Source organism: Synchiropus splendidus, chromosome 7 (assembly GCF_027744825.2).
Source record: "Synchiropus splendidus isolate RoL2022-P1 chromosome 7, RoL_Sspl_1.0, whole genome shotgun sequence".
In the NCBI taxonomy this organism is placed as follows: domain Eukaryota; kingdom Metazoa; phylum Chordata; class Actinopteri; order Syngnathiformes; family Callionymidae; genus Synchiropus; species Synchiropus splendidus.
The window spans coordinates 19,751,524-19,771,477 of NC_071340.1; the positions used below are offsets into that span (position 1 = coordinate 19,751,524).

Consider the following 19,954-nt stretch of genomic DNA (forward strand, 5'->3'; position numbering starts at 1 on the left):
TATATATATATATAGTCAATCACTTTTGTTTTGCAGACCAAGTGCTCAGTGTCAGGGCTGAGACAGGTCAGGACAGGGATTTGGGAAGGTGCAGCATCACATGTGATGGTGGGAATATATATGGAACCTCTTCGGAGGCGGGGAGGGAGCGAGGGAGGGAGAAAAGAGCAAAAGGTAGTGTCACTTTTAAGGAGACAGGTTGGGCAGAGAACTTGTCGTGGAATTCCAGGCCAGACTTTGGGAGGGAAGAGAGGGAACCTTTCTTTTTGTGGAGCCGCCCATGTGGCACTCGCCGACTGGCAGTGGCATCATTATTTCACACAGACACAAGGAATTGACACAGTAACCATGGCAGCCATGTTGCCGGGCCTGAATGACAGCAGAGAGGACCGGGTCACACGTGAGGCGTGATCTCCTCACACTGGTGTTTCAGAGTAAACTTGGGCCAAATTGCTAGCGTTTGTCAGTGACTTCCTCCATGTCTCTGAACTGTCTCACCATTTCCCACCCAGTGGAAAATAAGAGGAGGACGCACATCGTTTCACCTGAGGCAAATTAAAAACCGCTGACTTCAGCATGCAGCAGGAAGCTCATCAACTTCATGTGAAGTCGGCACCATCAGGAAAAATCACGTTTCTGTGTTGCTGAAGTTTTGTCTGAAGAAAACAGTCGTTTAAAATGACTGAGAACAGTGAAGATTCATTTGTTCTGGTAAATATTCTGGTGTGGACTTTTACAGTTGGTTGTGTTGCGCAGAAAAACAACCCACAGTTTAAACACTCCAACACACTGCGGGACATTCATGGAAATGATTTAAAATTTTGTAGAAAGTAGAAAAAATATTTCTGTCAAGGATGGGAAATATATAATAAAATTAGGGGTGGGATTGGACTGCCACAAGGAGCCACATTTTTCAATTTGAATGAATTTGGTATATTACTGAATCAAATGATGGACCCATACAAACATTTGAACAACAAAATATTGTTTGCATCAGTTTGAGAATAGCACAATAAATCATGATGGTGGCTATATTCCAGTTTTTATATCACCTTATTTAAACTGAAGCTCTTTTAACGTCTTGAAAATATTTGTATAAGAATTTCAAGTCCATTCAGAGTAGTGGAAACTCCGGTCATTGTGTAGAGAAAAACATCCCTGAACAAAAGCAAACAGATGCTTTTGTTTGCTTTTGTTCAGGGATTCCTCCATGTTTGTTGTTGTTGTTCTCATCCTAGCTGCCACGTGTCTTGTGCATCAGTGTGATCAGTGGACCAGGAAGTCCTGCACTGACAAAGGTTCCCTGTTGTCTGGAGAGCAAACTGTTCAATTAAATTACATTTTTGTTGTAATTAATGAATCGTAATTAACTTGTTAAAGTCCCACCACTTAAAATATATGATAAAAGAAAATCTAATCGGATGTGTATTTAGAATGAAATCATTTCATCCATTCATTTCCTCCCAGACTCAGAGACAACTGTGATCTGAATATCTTCAAACAGGCGATGACATGGCGCGTGTTGCGTCTCAATCACTCCCCGCTCCGTCTGGTTCTGACAAACAGCGACGGACAAGTTGCGCGTCAAACCAGTGGCAGGCGCTGATGGATTCAGCTCAGAGCTGCAGCTGATGTCACCAGAGTGGACGGCCTTTCAAGAAGTGGCATCCTCGCACGATTTACCACTCAATTTGTCTCAATACTTTCCCCAACAGGACGTGATCCCAGAAGCCACCGTCCCTCTCTGTTAATTCATGCTCTTGAGCTGGGACAGACGACGGTTTCTATCCGTCTCCACGGCTCCAGTCCCGTGTCACTCAGCTGAACCGCGGGTTAAAGGGTTAAACAGCATCTGTCATCTAGAAAGGCACAATTGTACGAGGAGGAGGAGGAGGAAACCGCGCCGCCATCACCACTGGGAACAACAGGAAGAAGCGGCGAGAATCTCTGCTGCTAAACTTGACCTGAGCCCAGAGGATGAGGAAGCACTTCTGACATCAGCCGGTTAGTGAGCGGCACAAATAGCCGGACGAGAAAAACTCGAGAAACGAGGGCCTCGCGGGATCCCGGGGTCCACAATGACACTTCCTCCAAAAACAGGCACGAGCGCTCCAGCTGGGGCAGGAAACAACGAGGACAAAGGTGCTTCTTTTTAACCTGCAGGAAGCAGTAAAGACCCTCGACTACGTCGGCAACTGTTAGTTGGCAGCAGGCCTGAGGAGCCCGCTGCGTAACGTCCGAGGCGGCTCCTCCAAGTGGACGCCTTCATCTGTCGCCTCTATTTAAACCGCTTCACCCACAACTTCTGCCTTCATCGTGGCAGACACGGCGGAATCTTGCGACTGCCACTTAACAGGTGGTGTGTAGGCGAGTCCGCCCGTCTCTTCTTTTAGCAACAGAGCTATTTACTTGTTAGGGGGCAGATATGGTTTGCGCTCAGCGCCAACGGACGTCTCTCTCTCTCTCCCTCCATTCTTTGTCTACATTTGAGTGACTCTTTCGACCTGCCAGACAGTTCAGTCTGCATCCTACAAAGCTGCTCAGCCCACACGGACGTGTTGAGAGACGCGGCGCAACAACTCCGTGCAAGGACTGGCATGTGCTTTACCTGGTCCAGGATGGCAGAGCTGAATATACCTTCAGCGGCAAATGAGTCCTGCCCTTTAGACAGTTCCAGGACAATGAAGAGGCACTGTGCCAGAGAAACAGATCTAGTCCGAGCATCTCCTGGATGATAGAGCTCCCAGCGGTAGCTTTAACAGAGAATGAAGGGACCCTGCCAATATCTCCACTGTTCTTCAGTAGCCATCTCATTAGCCATAATATTATGACCACTGCCCAACAGACTGTGGCCAAAAAAACTTCCTCCTTTCTGTTTCATTCATGATACAGTACAACCCTGTTCACAGGGCCCAGTATCTATGAAAGGAAAACACCATCCACCAGTGCTGGAGTAAATCCAGATCACCACTCAAACTTGCCTAGTCATTTTATGTGGCCCACAACAGGTAGAAATACATTTAAAAAAAAGAGGTGCAAGTGCCAACAAAGCATGTTGAGGGCAGAGTTTACAAAGATTAGAGTTGATAGAGCTTGATGACAGATTATCAATCTGAAGAATCAATCTGGAAAGTGACTAATAGTTGATGCAGGCTAAGGGGGAAAAAAACAACACATTCTCACACTTAAACAGCGACTGGTGACTAGTGAGTTCAATGTTGCCACATGTTGCATCTGTGTTTCAATGAAGTCAAATGTTTCTCCTCACGACCAACGTTATAACAGAGAGAGAAATGCAGCTCAAGGACGATTGTTATTTGACGCCTTGGGAGAATGAGTTTGGAAAGCAGATGAATGTTTGTGGTTCCAGTCACCTATGCTGTGTGGGTCAGAGTTAGCAGTGGAAGTAGGCTATTTATGTACACCAACACCTGCCCCAAATTTGACAATAGTACATTAAATCAGTGACTAAAATGAAAACTGATGCCTGACTGTGTTTCTACTACTTCATTCCTATCAAAGAATACAATTTGCAAGACTGAAAACTCAATGAAAGATGAGGGATTCTGACATGACATTCCCTAATAAAAGAGCATGGGCATCCAGTTTGCTGATGCTTTGTGGCAAAATCTCCTCCCCCTTCACCCACAACAGGAGCCATTTCACCCACTCAGCCGCAGCTGGAACACACCATTTGTCGAAGGTGTCATGTCACTCAAGCACCAGGGAAGTGGGGTATGTTCACAGAAGCATTGCTTTTCACCAGTTTTTGGAAACTGTGAGTTCATATTCTACAAGAAGCCATAGTGAGGGGCTGAAAAAGCTCAACCGAGTGGTGTCCTCACCTTCAGAACTCCGCGTATGAGCTGTTATAGGTTGAAAACTGATGTGAGATTTCATCACAATGACTTTATGGCTCTGAAAAGGAGGACACTGTTGCATCATGTTTCATCAGCCCATCACTAGTGCAAGATAATGGATCTCTCCTGGAATCCATACACTGACTCCAGGCTAAAAACAGACAAGATTGAGGTGAAGTGCCTTTAGAAAGGATGAACTAGCGTCGGCTCTGTGTGGCACGGGGGCCACATGCGGCCCTGGGAGAGCCAGCTGAAGGCCCACACGAGCACAATGTCAAGACAGAAACACGAAAAACAAGTGTGGGTAGCAGAGAGGGCTGCGATATCCCTCACAAGAGTCGAGGCGCTCCAGCTGGGTATTTTCAAATTTATTTGATATTAAGATACAATATGCTGACTTAATGGCAGACAAACGTTCTACAGACAGAAAAGGCACAAGTTATCATTATACATTCAGTATCAGGTCCCCTGAATTTCAGCTGATCGTAAATAATTAAAAAAAAAAAAAGCAAGCAAGTGAAAATAAAGTTCATAAATTACAAACAAGACTGTACATTTGCTTTGTGAGCGTCTCTGGTCGTGGTGACAGATTGTTAACAGTGAATTTAGGTCATCTCTAGACATCCAAGCGAGAATTATTGGAAAAAGACAGAAACCGTGATAGTAATGAAAATCAATCCTTTCACACGTTCCGCTGCGCGAAACCTACGGATCCGTTTCATCTTACTGCCTTTGAAAGCGCGGAGATAAAAATGGCACGCGCCGACGATCTTAGTGGAGCCGAAATGTAATATTTTACCACGACAGGAAATCAATTGTTTGAGGCAACTAATGAGCAACAAACACAAAATGATCCTCGAGTCACATAGTTCACCTGAGACTATTTTTGGTGCGACGTCGCCTCAGACAATTACTTTCATATATTGCTAGTGCATGTAAACATGTTTTTGCGGCACACACTTTGGACAGCCAGAAATAAACGCCTTACTGTCAGAATAAAACCATTTGAAGTGAGATTACTCTTCAAAAAAAAAAAAAAAAAAAAAAGTAGGTGTGAGGTTCCAGGAGGTGAAGCGACGGCTGTCGGTAGCTGGTAAGTGCTGGTATGAATCAGAAATAAAAACAATGCACAGGCTTGTTTTTGCTTGCTGAAGGAATTGCACTTGCTCAGACACGGTAAGTTAAACTGCGGGGAGGGAAGCCACGTCAGACGCATGAGAGGTAGCTGGAGCTCAAAGCTGGTGTGGCAGAGGTGAAGCCGCTATACAAGGCCCAGAAGTCCAAAAGTGAGCGGTGTGCTGCTGGTGGCAACTGAATACTGGTGAGAGTAATGAATCATGCATTGGAAGAAGAGACAAGAAGGCATTTGGAAAAGCCTCTATCTGCTCCGGCAGACGAGTGAGACGAGCCTCTGGGGTGGAGGAGGTGAGTCTGGTTTGCGACAGAGGCTGCAGGGGTGTAGCACCATCTGTGGCTGTTTATCAGTGCGGATTTGCTCCGGGGACGCCTGCCGTGGAGGGAAATGCTGCGGTGTAAGTCGTGTGCGAATGTGTGGACAAAACTGTAAACACTTCCAGAGTCACATCACCCGGCTGATCATGCCTGCATGGATCTGCCCGGCCTGAACTTTCAGGATATCACTCACCACAAAGGCATTCACACCTGCGAGGATGAGTCCAGGCTGCAGTGTGCGTGTGCGCTTCCTGTTACATGTGTCATATGTGCGTGTGATGGTGTGGATTTCTGCTAAATCCGCACACAAGTGAGAGTGGAGACCTGTACCAGCATGATTGTCGGTGTTAATGGGATGCAGTGCTTCTGCTGAGGTGGGCTGATGAGCAAAGGATTCTGCGGGGCTGAGGCGTCGACACTTTTAGTAATCTCTTAATGGAGTTTAGTGGCAGGAAGGAACACGAGTGTGGCGAACTCACACATGCCGGGGGAATGCATCGTGCCACGGCAGCGAAAACAGTGAAGCGGACAAGAGCGAGGTCCAAAAAGGGCAGCAGCATCCTGTGAATTATATTTTTAGGAAAATTATACACAACCGTTTTAAGGGTTTGGTCCAATACATGACGTGAATATTCCTCTGCAAAACACATCTGCTCCTCGCAGAGGCAGACAGAGCCTGGTCAATAGCACGGTGCTGAGAGCAGGCCGGTTCTCAGCACAGGAAATCAAAAAGATCTAGGATCGTGTTGGTTTCTAGAAATCAATTCCTCGGTGGGCAAAACGTCTAGGATTGGGAGGAAGGCAGAGGTCTGCTCTATGGATTGCAGCTGGCAGACCTCAGTCCTCCGCAGCCGGCGGGTAAAAAGTAGCACCAAAGGAGTTTTAGCGCTCTCCTTCGCCGCCGCCTTTTTTTGCTCCGTTCAAATCCAAACTGGTTCTATTTGTCAGCAGCAGAGGTTCCTCGGACGTCGCCTTGTTTGCGGAGCTGTAGCAGAACGTAAAAACAACAACAACAAAAAAAAAATCAGCTCGCATGAAGTCATCTGCAGTTAAGCCATTCACTTCTCGCCATGAACAGAAATTGCAGCCAATTTTTCCTACAATTGTCCTCCTGGTACAAAAGAAAGAATGGCAGTCAGATCCAGCCTCCAAAATGCTGATGGCGGTGGAAAGTCAATTAGAGCTGAATCTGATAAATGAACATGTTAATGTGACGTGGGTCTAAACAGAGCAGTAGCTGGATCTGATGAAATGGCTGGAAGCTTTCCCTTCTCCAGCCCTCTCCCTCAATCACAGCACCGGATCCTTCGCGGCAGCGGAATTTCATTTGTATGCTAATGAGGAAAAGGGCAGCCATTTTGAAGACACCTGGTCTTTTGGCCTTTTCTTCCATGAGGCGTCTCCGCGCTCTCAAATCTTCACCATAAACAGAAAGGCTTCTGCCATTTCTTTTTTGGCCGCTGTGAAACAACCTTAACATTTTTTGTGAACCAGCTGACAGGAGACCAGAGGTTCAGTGCGCGCAGCGCTTTCCCATTTCTCTCGCCGGTGCATCTGGACGAGAGCCTCCACCTTGTTCTTCTAAGATGGCACCCAACGCTTGCTGGCTCCCAGAGAAAATGGAAAACACATGCCGGAGCGGGGCACGAAATGCTGCGTTGCTGGTTATGAGCCAGGAATGTATGAGGCCGGCCCGTCTTGACCAGTCCAGCTTGTATTCCTACACGGTTTCTCCATGTACGGCCAAAAGCTCCAGGACAATTTTTTGTTGGCCTGCCAGAACCAAATGGAAGGCACAACTCTACAGATACTCTGATCCGCAGTCTGGATCATCGATGATCTAAGAGTGCTATAAATTCATCTTCAGAAATCCAGGTTAGTGGCAGACAACATTGAGTGTTCACTTGCTCTTACCATTCATCACTGCATTCCACTTCCAGGTGACTCAAGCTTTCCAACATTAACATTATCAGTTGTGAAGAAAAACTCTAAACATCTATTGACTATTCCACAATGGGCATTTAGAATAGTGGCCTTCATTTCTGGCAGTCTGCTGGACTATTTGTTTCGTATTTACAAATGACAGTCATGTGCTTGCGAATATAAAATAGAATAGTCCACTGTAAAGCTCCAGACATGAAAGCAAGTACCTGCTCTAACACCCAAGACAAGTGTGCACCAACAGAGGAAGCCCACCGTGAACAGAGAGTAACTGAGGTTACAGTCTACCTGGCTACTCAGCAGCAGCTTTAGTACCTCGCACAGATCCTTTCACACGCATCTGGACAACAAATACACAGGAATCATTGGCATGGTCACACAACAGCCATCGAGATAAATGGCTTCAGTGTGCTCTGGTAGACGGGGGCCATCGGGCAATCTAGACTGGTTGGCTGAGGGTCTATTGAAAAAAAGTTTACAAATTCAACATATATTCTGAGTCATATTGTGGAGCGGAAATTCTTCATCAAGTGTGTTCAAGGTGGTCTATGACTTCATTTATGGCCTGAGGCGATGATTTCATTTCCTTCCATCACATTGAGTTGAACACCTCAGATGATCTCATGTAGAAGTCAACAAAGACAAGACGTGTGTCTGCATGGACATGTCGTATGATACAGGAGGAAAAGTCAATTTGTTAACAAGTAAAAATGACAGTATTGTGACCTAAACTCCTTCAGGAAAAAGAGAAATACATTGGAGGCACAGCTGAATGGAAAAAAAAGAAAAAAGAAACTTTGTTCATCTTTTCTCTTCTCAAAAATTGAATAATGCAAAGCACGTCTTGTTTTTAAATGAACACTGAGGTATTTTTTTAAAATTGAAAACACCAATAACCAAAACATACCTTGTCTTCCAAAAAAAAAAAGTATTATATGAGTACTTTTTTTTCTCAATTTGACTGATGAGCGCAGTAGAAAATGCCCATTGCTCAACTGCATCACACCGATCCACTACCATCACACAAACAACTCACCTCGTTCAGCTCTTTCTGGGTCTCAGCCTCCATCCGCCGAATGTCATCCATGTTCAGCTCCACCCACTTGTCGATCCAACAGAAAAGCTGACGGTGGAAGTTGGTGAAGATCCTCTTCTCTTGCTGGGAGGGAAGTATCGTTTTTTGTTTTTTTTTTAATCGATTTTATCGATGGTATTTTGCCTGTAAATGACATTTTGTTTGGCCCTGTATAACAACTATGAAGTGAAAGATTCAAGTTGTGATTATGAGGAGTGGAAAGAAAAATACATGAACCAGTTCCAGCATCTATCTAGTTTTAGAAATGAGAATGCAGTTGTTCAAAGATGCTTATTAAAAATGTCAGGAGGAAGGCTGCGATTTACTGAGCCTTCTGGTGTAGCGCTCGAGATTTAAAATTTCATTAGATGGACAATTAAAACCCGAGATGACAGAGTCGCTCTCTTCATTAGTACATCACGCATCAGAGGTTAATAAACAAGAGCTTCAGAGGCAGCTCATGTTATTTGTCTGGGAATTCATTCGATGAAGGCCTCATGATGAATTGAATTCCACCTACGCAACGGCGTTTCGATTCACGCCCAGTATGCATTGCAGTGCATTCTCCTTCTCACTTCTGTGGGTCGCCTTTCTTGACCAGCAAAGTGTTCTCACCTCATGGATGAAGCTCTCCACTTTACTCTGCAGGCCCCACCACTTGAACTTGACCGTGACCAGTTTGTAGGCACACATTTTTGGGCAGTCTGTCTTACTTGCAAGCTCTCTCTGTTCGGGGGGAAAAAGAAGGCAAAAGTTAAGAAAAAAACAGAAACTAGATAAGAGGGCAGAAACGTAACTTTCTGATACAGGAATACTTGGCAAAAAAAAAGCACAAGGCAGGGATATTATTTTTGCCAAATTCAGTCGATATGAAGCTAAAAAACCTCCTAAACATTAATACATAATGCTTAGAGCGTGGCGTTCTATAAAATAATTATCAATATGAAGATGTGCAGCGCTCAGATAAAAGTGCCCTAATCTACAACATACTTTTTAAATCCATCCGCTGCCTGCACTCTGCTCCGTCTGAAGACGAGAAGAAAAGCAGGCAGGGGGTGGAAGAAGAGCAAAGTGGATAAACTCCAGATGAAGGGACCATTTCTCTGCCTCCGCCCTGACAGCGACACCATTCCCGACAGGCATGCCTTTGTGGCCACGGAAGGCAGATAAAAAGGTGCCTGTGAAGCGATAAAGGCGCGGCGGTGCAAAGCCAGTTACATTATTAACACCTAGGACCTGCTCGCCCCAGAACACAGGCGCTCTCCCTGCGAGAACACCTGTTTAATTAATCACTGCTTTCTGGCTCGGCATTCCGAGAGAAAATGCCACAGACCCGCCTCAATCACCCTCATCCCACTTCCTTTTGATGCCATGATCATGGAGGAGAGCAAGAGAAGGGAAATGAGAAACATTTCTAAATTTGCAGTGGGTTTAGAAAAGTTGTCATCGCTAAAGGAGAACTTCACATGAAACGGATTCCACATCAAAACACTTACGGTGACATTTCTTCTCCCCCTCTCCGTGCCCCACTCAAAGGAGCAGAAGTTTTCAGAAATACAAAGTGTACCGATAAGCAAGCATGTGTGCATGCAGAGATAGACAAGTGTTTTACTGCTCAGAGAAGCGGCGGAAATTGTGTCTCTGTTGTCGCATAACTGCTGTTTTTTTTTTTTTTTTTTAAACACCTTTCAAAAACGTCCACAGTGGACGGGAAAGCCATCTAATTAAAAACACAAAATAAAAGTTACGTTTCTTTATTCATACTTTTAAAAGCACTTTGCTGCAGCCTTTGTTCAGAGCAAATTCTTCAAGGGAAAGAAAGTTTCTCACTGGGAACTCTCCGCTGCCGCAGACTAACTGGCTCCGCTCTGACCCCTTTCTGATGCTGCATCTTTGGTGAGAAACACGAAGATATTCGAACTTCATTTGAAGTCACCTCTATGATAATTCAGGACTGCTTTATTTATCACGTTTCAAGTGAAACAGCTGAGGCATGACAGGAGACAATAAATTAATTTTGGGATCAAATTCATAAGTCAGCAGCTTTTGGATACTGGTCTGACAAATTTTGACACACAACCATGACGACAAAAGTGAAACGCTGAACTACAGGGTCAGATGCGCACACTCTTGTACACGCCTAGCACAGATCTTTGATGTTCTTATGATCAAACCACCACTCAACACTTACAAGAGACTTGGAAGCAAAATGAACCCCAACACTATTTGTTGGGTCGGAGCATGCAACAATTGAAGTGAGCCACAGTTAACAAGGAATAAAGTTGAAATCCAAAAAGAATTGTTTCATTTTTCCATGAAAGCGTCACAACAAACCGAGAGAAAGAGACACAGACAGACAGAAAGAGACAGACACCCTGTGCATTACAGTTTTTTACTCAGTCAACAAATAACAGTTGGCTTTGGTACCAATAAGGCTGAGAGCTGACAGGAATATAGTTTTGTTTTTCTTCTAAATAAACACAAAACATTAATTGTGTCTGTATAATGGAGCCACACCTTTTGAAATGAAACAAACATTTTATAACCTGGGTCAAATTTCAACTTTTTTTCTGCCACTGTATTATGTAAAACAATATAAATTTCATATGAGGAGCATTTTTACCTTCCAGCTTGGTCCAAGCGGGCCTCTACCAGTTTTGGATGACTTGAAAATGGCGGGGTCTTCATCTGACTTGTAGTCCTGTAAGAAAGACAGACAAGGGCTGTGAGAGATAAATACCTGGGCATCCATCCCTGCTGCTGTTGCAGACAGGAAGCAGTACTGGTTCAACATGTAAACCATCTGGCTCTGCAGCAGAGGAGCACAGACCACTGCTTCTGTCAAACAGTTCCAGGGATACGAGAGTTCATTTACACAGGTGACTCAAAAGTAGGCAAGAAAAATAGCTGCTGCTTCTATTCCAGCCGTGCACTTGAATCACCTTTGTTGGTCCATGTGAAGGCACACTTTATGATCTCAGTACCATGTGCCTACTGGAGTAGGTAGCACTTATGAGGCTCCCTACAGTGATCACAGTCTGTGTTCCTGACTTGCGGGATCATTGAGGCACACTCAGCCCGGCCTGCAACTGTGAATCCAATAGACCATAACTAACCGCAAAGGAAAAAAAGTCCTTTGGTAGTGGCAGGAAGGAGTCTAAAGATGGAGACCAATGAGGCTGCCTACGCATATTCCGTCACTAGTTCACAACAATTCCGAGCCTGGGATAGCAGAGGCAATGAACCGGTGATAAATGGTGAGAAAAAGTGGGTGGAGTTGCATCAGATGGTTAGTAGTAGAGAGTCAAGAGCCAAATCGGCAGATGCCAACTATTGCTTGAACCACTCCAAGAGAAAACAGAAGTCGTAAGTGATGACAGGAAACGTCATCTTCAGTGTGTCACACACCCGTTTCAAAAACCCTGCCTATTTGTGCTTATCACACACACAGACCAAGGAGAGCATTTTTCACTGCCTTGCAGTGGCAACATACCATGAATACAGACATTCACATAGCTTTCACGTTTTATTGCGTCCACCATCAGCTATTGGGTTGGGATACACGCACGCACACGACAATGATTGGGCTGCGTTTGTCCCGATTTGACGGTCGGAGCAGACAATCAAATTTAGTTAAATGTGTTCAACTACTCCTGAGTTCAACTGGAACAAAAATGCAGCCGACCAAGAAGCAAGCTGAGTAAGAAATGGGTGGGGTGGGGTGGGGTGGGGTGGGGGGTCTTTTGACACTGACATCCAGAGGAGTAAACCACATCAGATTTGCCACCATCGTGGTCGATTCAGGTCCATTCTTCAGAGCTTTTACATGTATCCTGGGAACAGAGGTAGTGATACTGTCTACTATCATCCTGTTTCATCTTTGAGGTTTCATTTTCGATTGATCTCATGTGAGCACATGAGATTTCTGGCTTGGAAGTTGAGCTTCTGGATCGGCGGTGGGATAAAATGGTGATGGGTGGTGAGCTGCACCATCGTCATGCGCAGGGTCTTTGACAGAAAACATATCGATAGCAATTTTGAAAATCTTCAAGTGTGCCCCCTGCTTTATAATCCATTGTGCAGAAAGTGGCTTGAGTTGATGGGATGATCGATCACGCAGAAAATCCAGACCACAAGAGGCAGGGGTCAGAGGAGGAGGAGGAGACCCTCTGACATTGTACTCATGATCATTAACAAACTTGTATCAGCCAACTAGAAAAACACTCAGAGAGTGCAAACATCTACCAAGGAGCATCGGTCCACCCCAACCACTCCCATCGACAAAGCAGCCTTTAAAAAAATTACAAATAAATATTGGATCCAAATAGCAATCTGAACAGTCCTCTCTCGAAATATTGAACAGTGCTTTAAAAAAATAATAATGCTGACAGTGATACGGATCACTCCAAACATTTAATCATTTCTTCCTGAAATGTCACTAAATCATCCCATAACTTAAATCATTTTGTACACCGACAAACCAGCGCTGTCAAAAACCAAACATCCTTGGCGGAGGTCACCAGTACAACCATTACCGAACCCAAAGTACTGTCCACTTCAGACACAGCAGCAAACGCCAGATGCATTAGATGCATGCTGACTGTAACAGTGGCCATCGGCGCGAGACTGGTTCCAAATCGTCAGCCAGGAAAGAGAAACACAAATAAATGAAATAGCTTTCAAATTATCAACAACTCAAGGGCCCAGCTATTATAAATAAATCATGATCTGCCTGCAGCTAAGAGCTATTTTTCAGGGCTATCAGCCACCAGGAGGGTGCCAATCGCAGAGAAAGCCATGCAACACCACAAACACACACACACCGAGTGATTTGGTTGTTTTAATGCTGAGAGCTCCATCACTATAACAATACACTCTGCAGCGCTAATGAGGTCTGTGAATCGATGTGCCGTGGTTGACTCCCTGAATAAAACACAGTGATAAAGCAATAGTGTGTGTGTGTGTGTGTGTGTGTGTGTGTGTGTGTGTGTGTGTGTGTGTGTGTGTGTGTGTGTGTGTGTGTGTGTGTGTGTGTGTGTGTGTGTGTCTGGTTCTGGTTAGAAGTGTGAGCTTTAATTACACTAACAAACTCATCGGTGCTGGCGGTGCGTCCCAGGCCCCGCAGCAACGCCTGAGGCAGCGAGCTGATAGGGCCCGCAGTCACAACACACTCCTGCAGAGAGGCGTACCCATCGCCTTGTTAACTACCCACTACAAACAAACACACACTTGCGCCCAGAAACCGATGCTTCCTTGCCAAACACACACAGATATACACACCTAAATAAAATGAGGCAATGTGATGTCAAGCACCAGCAATAATGCGCAAACCTTTAAACACACACACAAAAAAAAACACTGACGCATTTTGGATTGTGGGCCAAACAATGTTGTTCTCAGTATTTTCCGCATGAAAATATTATTTTGCCTTTCATGCCTTTAGTGAATAGGACTGTCAACTTTATGTTAACAAAAAATAAAATATGATTAATGACTTTGACAGCAGCAGAAAGCACAGGCACACAACAAAACCAGACACCCATTAAAAACAGGAGATATGATGCCAATAGCACTGAACAAGATGGAAAATTATTTCATATTGGTGGAAAAACAGGGATTTTTCTAATTTGAAAAAGGACGTGCAAAGGTGAATGTACGTTGAAAGCCAAACTTTCACAAAAGGGACCTGTGCCACTGCCGTTTACACTTCAGACGAGTCGGGGGGACCTAAACTATCATTGCTCAATATAGATATGGGAACAATGCATTTCTCAGGGATGACCATATACTTGACCTGGTACTGATACCTGGCTTTGGGTATCATCTGATAACAATCCAATTCCACTGTTAAATTATTAACCTTTTGTCTATGCTGTGGGAAAACACTGGTCACGCATAGCGTAAAAGGCAAAAATGGCTTCATATGTAATTACAAATATATAAACCAAGCATTCACCAAATGTTGCTTGTGCTACTGCACCGCTGTTGCACTGCTTTAAATGAGCAAGGATTCTATTTCTAGCGGAGCTGCGAATGACCCCCACTTCGAGTTTGAGTGAAGAGGAACAAACAGACAGGAAATCTGCCTGTGAAAGTGATATGAATCCGGGAAAACCTCATAATAAAACACTATGTGTTGACTTTATTCACATTTTACTGTGAGAGCAAAAGGGAAATCCCAGCACCGGCTGCAGCTCCACACTGTGTTAAACCAAAACCAAATACTTGGCCATTGGAGTGTGGATGGCTGTAGTTCATGATCGTGGTTTTAACAGTACTTTTGACACAAGAAACTCTCAATGCTGTACCTGCTACCATCTTATCATTATGACCGGTGCCGCGTCTAATGTCAACGTGAGCACTACCATAAAGTTTATTTGCCAGAATCAGCTTCCCGAATCTGCAATTTTTCACCAATGCCAGAGGCTGGATCGGGTTGATACCGGGATGGGATCGGCGTATCCCTAATATTTTGTTTTGTATTTATACACCAATGTGTTGCCAGTGTATTGCTCAAATCACAGTTCTTCCAAAAACTCTGAGAACAGAACACTTTTCACACTAGAACCAAATCCAAATTGAACAACTACCTGTGCTGCACTAACCTCATCCAGCCATCTTCAGTAATGGACCAACATGTGCAATACCAATTGTTTTCTGGGCAGCAATATAATGTAAATACTCAAACAACAGAAAAATGCCAAATTAGACGACTAGAAACAAATCAGACTTTCAGCTGAAAAAAAATAAAAGCAAGTGAACACCCTCATTCATTTACAATGATTTATGAGGATGTGTTGAACATTGCTTACAGACTTGCATAGAATTTATAGTTGAGTGGAAGACAAAACCTGCCATCTGATGGATCAATACATATATATATTAATATTTTGTTAGTTTCAAAAACGTATATTTAAGTCGGTTATATTATCTGTGTATATAATAATCACCTTGCTGATTCACCAAGCTAGTCTGTAAATAAAAACACATTTGTCGATGACGTGTTCATTTGGAGAGCTCTCATGCCACACTGGCACCACATTAGTCGAGGAAACACATTTTACACATTATTCTCCCCATTGACCTTCATACAAATGTTAATTCGAGTTAAGGCCAATAGATCACTGGGCAGGATCAGCAGTTCACTATTGATTCTAATGGAGAAAATGTGAGCAAGAATATATGGGCAAGCATGTAATGACCATGTGTGTCCACATGAAGCCGCCAAACTGCGTTCCTCCTGAGTTATCCAGGCGATTCCACTTACCGCAGAGCTCACTTGACTTCTGTCCGCTATATCGATGTGCACGACCTCCACATCCCGCCACTCATTGCTGTCTAACTGATGCACCTGAAGCAAAATCAACAGAACCACATGAAATACTTCTGGACAAAATAAAACGCCTGATTCACGCTCTTACGTTTTCTTGCGTTCCGAGATCCGGTTTGTGCCATGTCTCAATCTTAATGAAGAAAGAATCTTTCATATAATCATTCTGGAAAAAAGACGAACGTCACAAATCAATTAAAATCACAAACATCACAAACATTTTTATAATATGCTTCAAAAGATACATACCGTCACAACTGATTTAGAGGTACCATGAAAAGAGAGAACAAAGAAAGACTCAATGAAAACAGGGAAAAGAGTGTAAAACAGTAAAGAGGGAATGGGACTCACCGGTTTTGCAGTAAGGGTAGGCGTTCCAGGCTTTTTCATGAAACACCAGGGAGCCTTCAGGGGCTATCAGCTTGACAAATGCTGGGACTTTACTGTGGTGGCAACACAACAGGAGAGGGTCAGACACACGTGGGTGGAAAACAGCTATGATCTAGTCATTACAGGGGGAGTTGGACATGCAAACAGCCACTCCAGACAAACTATTCTATACATACAGATATACAATACTGCCACCAACTGGCGTATTGTCGCAGTTACATCTTTAACAAAAAATTGGAGAGTTGAAAATGTGCAATAAACGCACCTTTATAAATGTCATACACCTTAATACACTGGTTAAAGAGTAATTACAGACGAATATTCCATTATATTGGGAGTTGCGCCTCAAGGCCTCACCGTCCAAAAGTTACCTTTTAAGGTGGTAGACTTTGTGTGTATACTGTCCCTTCTCTCCATCTTTCTCATAAGGCTCATTCTTGAGGACCTCGATTCCCTCGCCACCTCCCGTCTCGTTCTTACTGGCTTCAGCCACAGAGAACAACTGGCCCACCTGATACTGGAAAAAGTGAATAACAAAAAAAACAATTACGCACCGATAGAATTCAGTATTTGGTAGCTTTTTTTTCCCCCCTGTATTTTTCTGTGTCATCTATACTTGTCGTATTTTCACGAAAACAACTTCTGGTACGTCTTTGTTGAAAATAAGTGAAAATAAACAATGAAGCAAATGTGAACAGGGAGTTTTAAATTTGTGAGTTTATTACAAATAGGTTGGTGAAAAATCAATTCATTAAACATACAGATTACAACGTAGCTCATTCAGCCATAAAGTGCAAGAATTATGGTGGTGATGGTAAATTAAATAACAAAAGATCGGCTGCAGCTGCGGCTATGCTGAGTCAAACAACGCTGATGATTATGGAGAGTTGTGGTTAGAGAGACAGCAGACAACTTACCTCTTCTACGCTGCAGGGCAAAACCACACGGCTGCAAAATAAAGGGCAGTCATTAAACAAAGCCTTGTTCTACACAACAGTCAAAGTTGGGAAATAATATTACATTACAAACTGAGACCTGACTTTAGCAACAAAAGTTTAAAACTAAAAGGACAAAAAAAATCTATGCAGTGTTTCTAAAGAGACATGGCAATAATAAATAAAACGACCAAGTGAAGGAAGGGAACAAACTTTGTCAACAGAAACACCTAAGGAAAAAAAGTCACGTGGTTGGCTATCTATGGAAAGTACAACACCTATGTGGTCGACAAACAACGTGGGGAGTAAGTAGGCCAGGCAGCTGCAGCAGCGAAATTAAGGTGATTCAAAGATGGTAAAATGAAGAAACAATTCACTAGGAGGAACGGGAACCCATACAATGCACACATAAAACCGACCAAAGTAATGACTTTTCAAATGGAAAAATATCATTATTGGAAAGCCACGATGGATCCTATGCACTAACAGGATGGGTTTTATATTAGCTCCTTTGTGCCCAGAGGAGAACTGCAGCAGCCCAACCAAGTGAGTAGACTGGGTAAAGTTGTGCTCAGCTCTAACAAATGAGTCACCACTGGCTCCATAAGGTTTGTACAGAAGGGCCCGTCCTCCTCTTGTGGGGCCTTTATTGACAGTGTCATGTTAACTCCACAAACAAAAGGCGGCTCAAACTCAACCCATGTGGCAAGCATGAGGAGATGCCACGGTGAACTTTACGCTGGCCAACATTGCCAATAATTCGCCGTTGAATAACGGGTGAGGAAATACTCCATGAAGTTTACCGGGGTAGCAAGGATGCTGTCAGTTGCCAGGAGTGTCTCAACAGGAATGTCAGACAACATCCAGAAAAGACCAGGAATATACACTTACCAGTGACAGAACATTGGGGAAGACTTTCAACAGGAATACATTTTGATGCATTCTAACTTCTGACCTTAAACATTAAAACCTTCACAGTACTGTACCCAACATGATAGTAAATAAAATGATAATATGCAGGTATAATTTCATCCACTATTTTTTATAGAATATACACAAAGGAACATTTCTAAAAAGTTCCTGGTGCTAATAACCAGTGACGGTACTGTTGATTTTATATAGCCGATTTTAATTATAAACACAATACCCTCAAAAAATGTGCGGATACATAAAAAAGGGGATTTCAAATCCTCAGTTTTAAGTAAAAATGGTGTGAAGATTAGCAGGAGCAAATTCAAAATCCAGTTGCCCTGTGTATATCCTCGACACCGTATCAAAGGAAAACCACTGTTACTGACATGAGCAGTGAACAATGTACACAAGGCAGTCAAATCTAATCTGATCTGATCTGATACAGACCGCTGCAATCTAGAGATGCAATCACTGGTTTTACTGTTACCCTTTTTTCTTAACGTAACCACGTCGTGAATGTATTGATTGTATTGTTTTATCTACAGCTATAAGAAGAGGCAAAAGTAAACAGCCTTGTAGCGGTTTGAAAAACGTCGAATCTGCGGATCTGTCACGTAAAATGTATAACTGCTTCAACACATTTAGCAGAAGTTTAATGGTTCATACAACAAAAGCGTGTACAGCTAGTCGCTTGTGTGTCGGTTTGCTGTACTTTTAGATGTTTCTTTTTTTTCAACAATCTGGAATTACAACATATCAACCTGTGGCTCCCATACACAACGTGATGCTAACAGTTAGCCGTGAAGTGAGTGGATGTGGTTAGCTGTCTCAGCGGATACAGCACGCTGTAGCCTGGACTCCGGCTGGATAGAACAACACTTTACGTCTGACTACAAACGTATCATTCGATATCATTTAAGAGTCTATAGAAAGAATGAAATTGGAAAGCGAAAAAGAACATATCCAGCAAATTAGTTTAAGTTACATTACCGCAAGTCGTAACGAGTAGTACAACTGGCTTTATTAGTGCCAGAAGTGTGAATAATAGAGGAGATTTAGGGAGAGTTTTGGTGGAAGTGAGCGAGATAACGGTCGCTGTCACGGCGCCGCTGTCAAAGCCGGTAGGCCGGAGCTGCTCTTGAGCAACGCCAGCCGCCCCGCGTGTGCTCAGACACTCGGGCTGAGACCAAGTTTTCACCGGTCGGACAACATTCAAACACAGCTCAAGTCGCCCCGGACCCTCCGCGGGGTTTGAGAGAAGCCAAAAACAGCAGAAAAAGGCAACATTCACGCTTCGCAACTCACTATTCTTTGGCGACGACCATGTTCACCAGCTTCCTTCGTCTCCTCCGGCACTGCCCTGCGCTGGATGACTGGTGCTGACGTCATAGACTTGTATTTGGGCGCAGTCTGCCACGTGACTTCAGTGAAGTCAACCTCGAAATTCTTGCGTTTAATCTGCTTGTCCCCCAACCATAAACAGTCCCTGGCAGTACAAACCACGTGCAATGACAACAAAACTAATACAATAAATATGTATGACCGGAACCACTCTGGCTTAGAAGTTTGGGGCAAAAAAAATTCAGTCTTGGTTTGAAACATTTATATATATATATATATATATATATATATATATATATATATATATACGTGCACAGAATATTTGGACCAGTGCAAATAGCATTCTCAGGTACAAATCACGGTGTATATATATATATATATATTTCTTTTTTTTTTTTGAGTCCCCAGAAATGCATCTTACAAATGCCAACACACCACCTGCCCCCGGTACTGTACTTTTAATGTGCTGCCAAGCACTGAAAACTTTCTAACTTTATATTATTGATGAGATCGATGAACACATCAAGCATTGCGAAGACGTGCTCCTGAAAAGAAGTTAGCGCTTTTTCACTCACCTCCATGGCGTCCTGTGTTGCTTCTCTCATAAAAAAAAAAAACGTAACAAATGAAGAAACAACTCCAGACATTTCCCCTGCTGACCCAGTGTGACCAACCAAGTAGCAACATTGACAACTAGCATTGGCTTTTATGCCAATCA

General features: G+C 43.5%; 1 protein-coding gene across 1 annotated transcript; it reads right to left on the reverse strand.

Annotated features, from left to right (window-relative positions):
* Positions 1-26: 26 nt before the first annotated feature.
* On the reverse strand, positions 27-19,299 carry LOC128762002 (phosphatidylinositol transfer protein beta isoform). The gene is made up of 11 exons (XM_053869710.1): positions 19,201-19,299; positions 16,966-16,996; positions 16,420-16,565; positions 16,010-16,101; positions 15,908-15,915; positions 15,750-15,824; positions 15,596-15,679; positions 10,952-11,029; positions 8,944-9,054; positions 8,290-8,412; positions 27-6,297 (listed from the first exon to the last, which is right to left on the reverse strand). Exons 1-11 carry the CDS (start codon positions 19,218-19,220, stop codon positions 6,250-6,252), a joined length of 816 nt encoding a protein of 271 aa, XP_053725685.1. The 5' UTR covers positions 19,221-19,299; the 3' UTR covers positions 27-6,249.
* Between the last annotated feature and the right edge of the window lie 655 nt (positions 19,300-19,954).

Coding starts and splice junctions, on each gene's coding strand:
- LOC128762002 (XM_053869710.1), bottom strand. CDS start 19,220: ATGGTCGTCGCCAAAGAATA. Junction 15,680..15,749: donor ATCTCGGAACGCAAGAAAAC/GTAAGAGCGTGA, acceptor ATTTTGCTTCAG/GTGCATCAGTTAGACAGCAA. Junction 9,055..10,951: donor CGCTTGGACCAAGCTGGAAG/GTAAAAATGCTC, acceptor CCCCCCGAACAG/AGAGAGCTTGCAAGTAAGAC.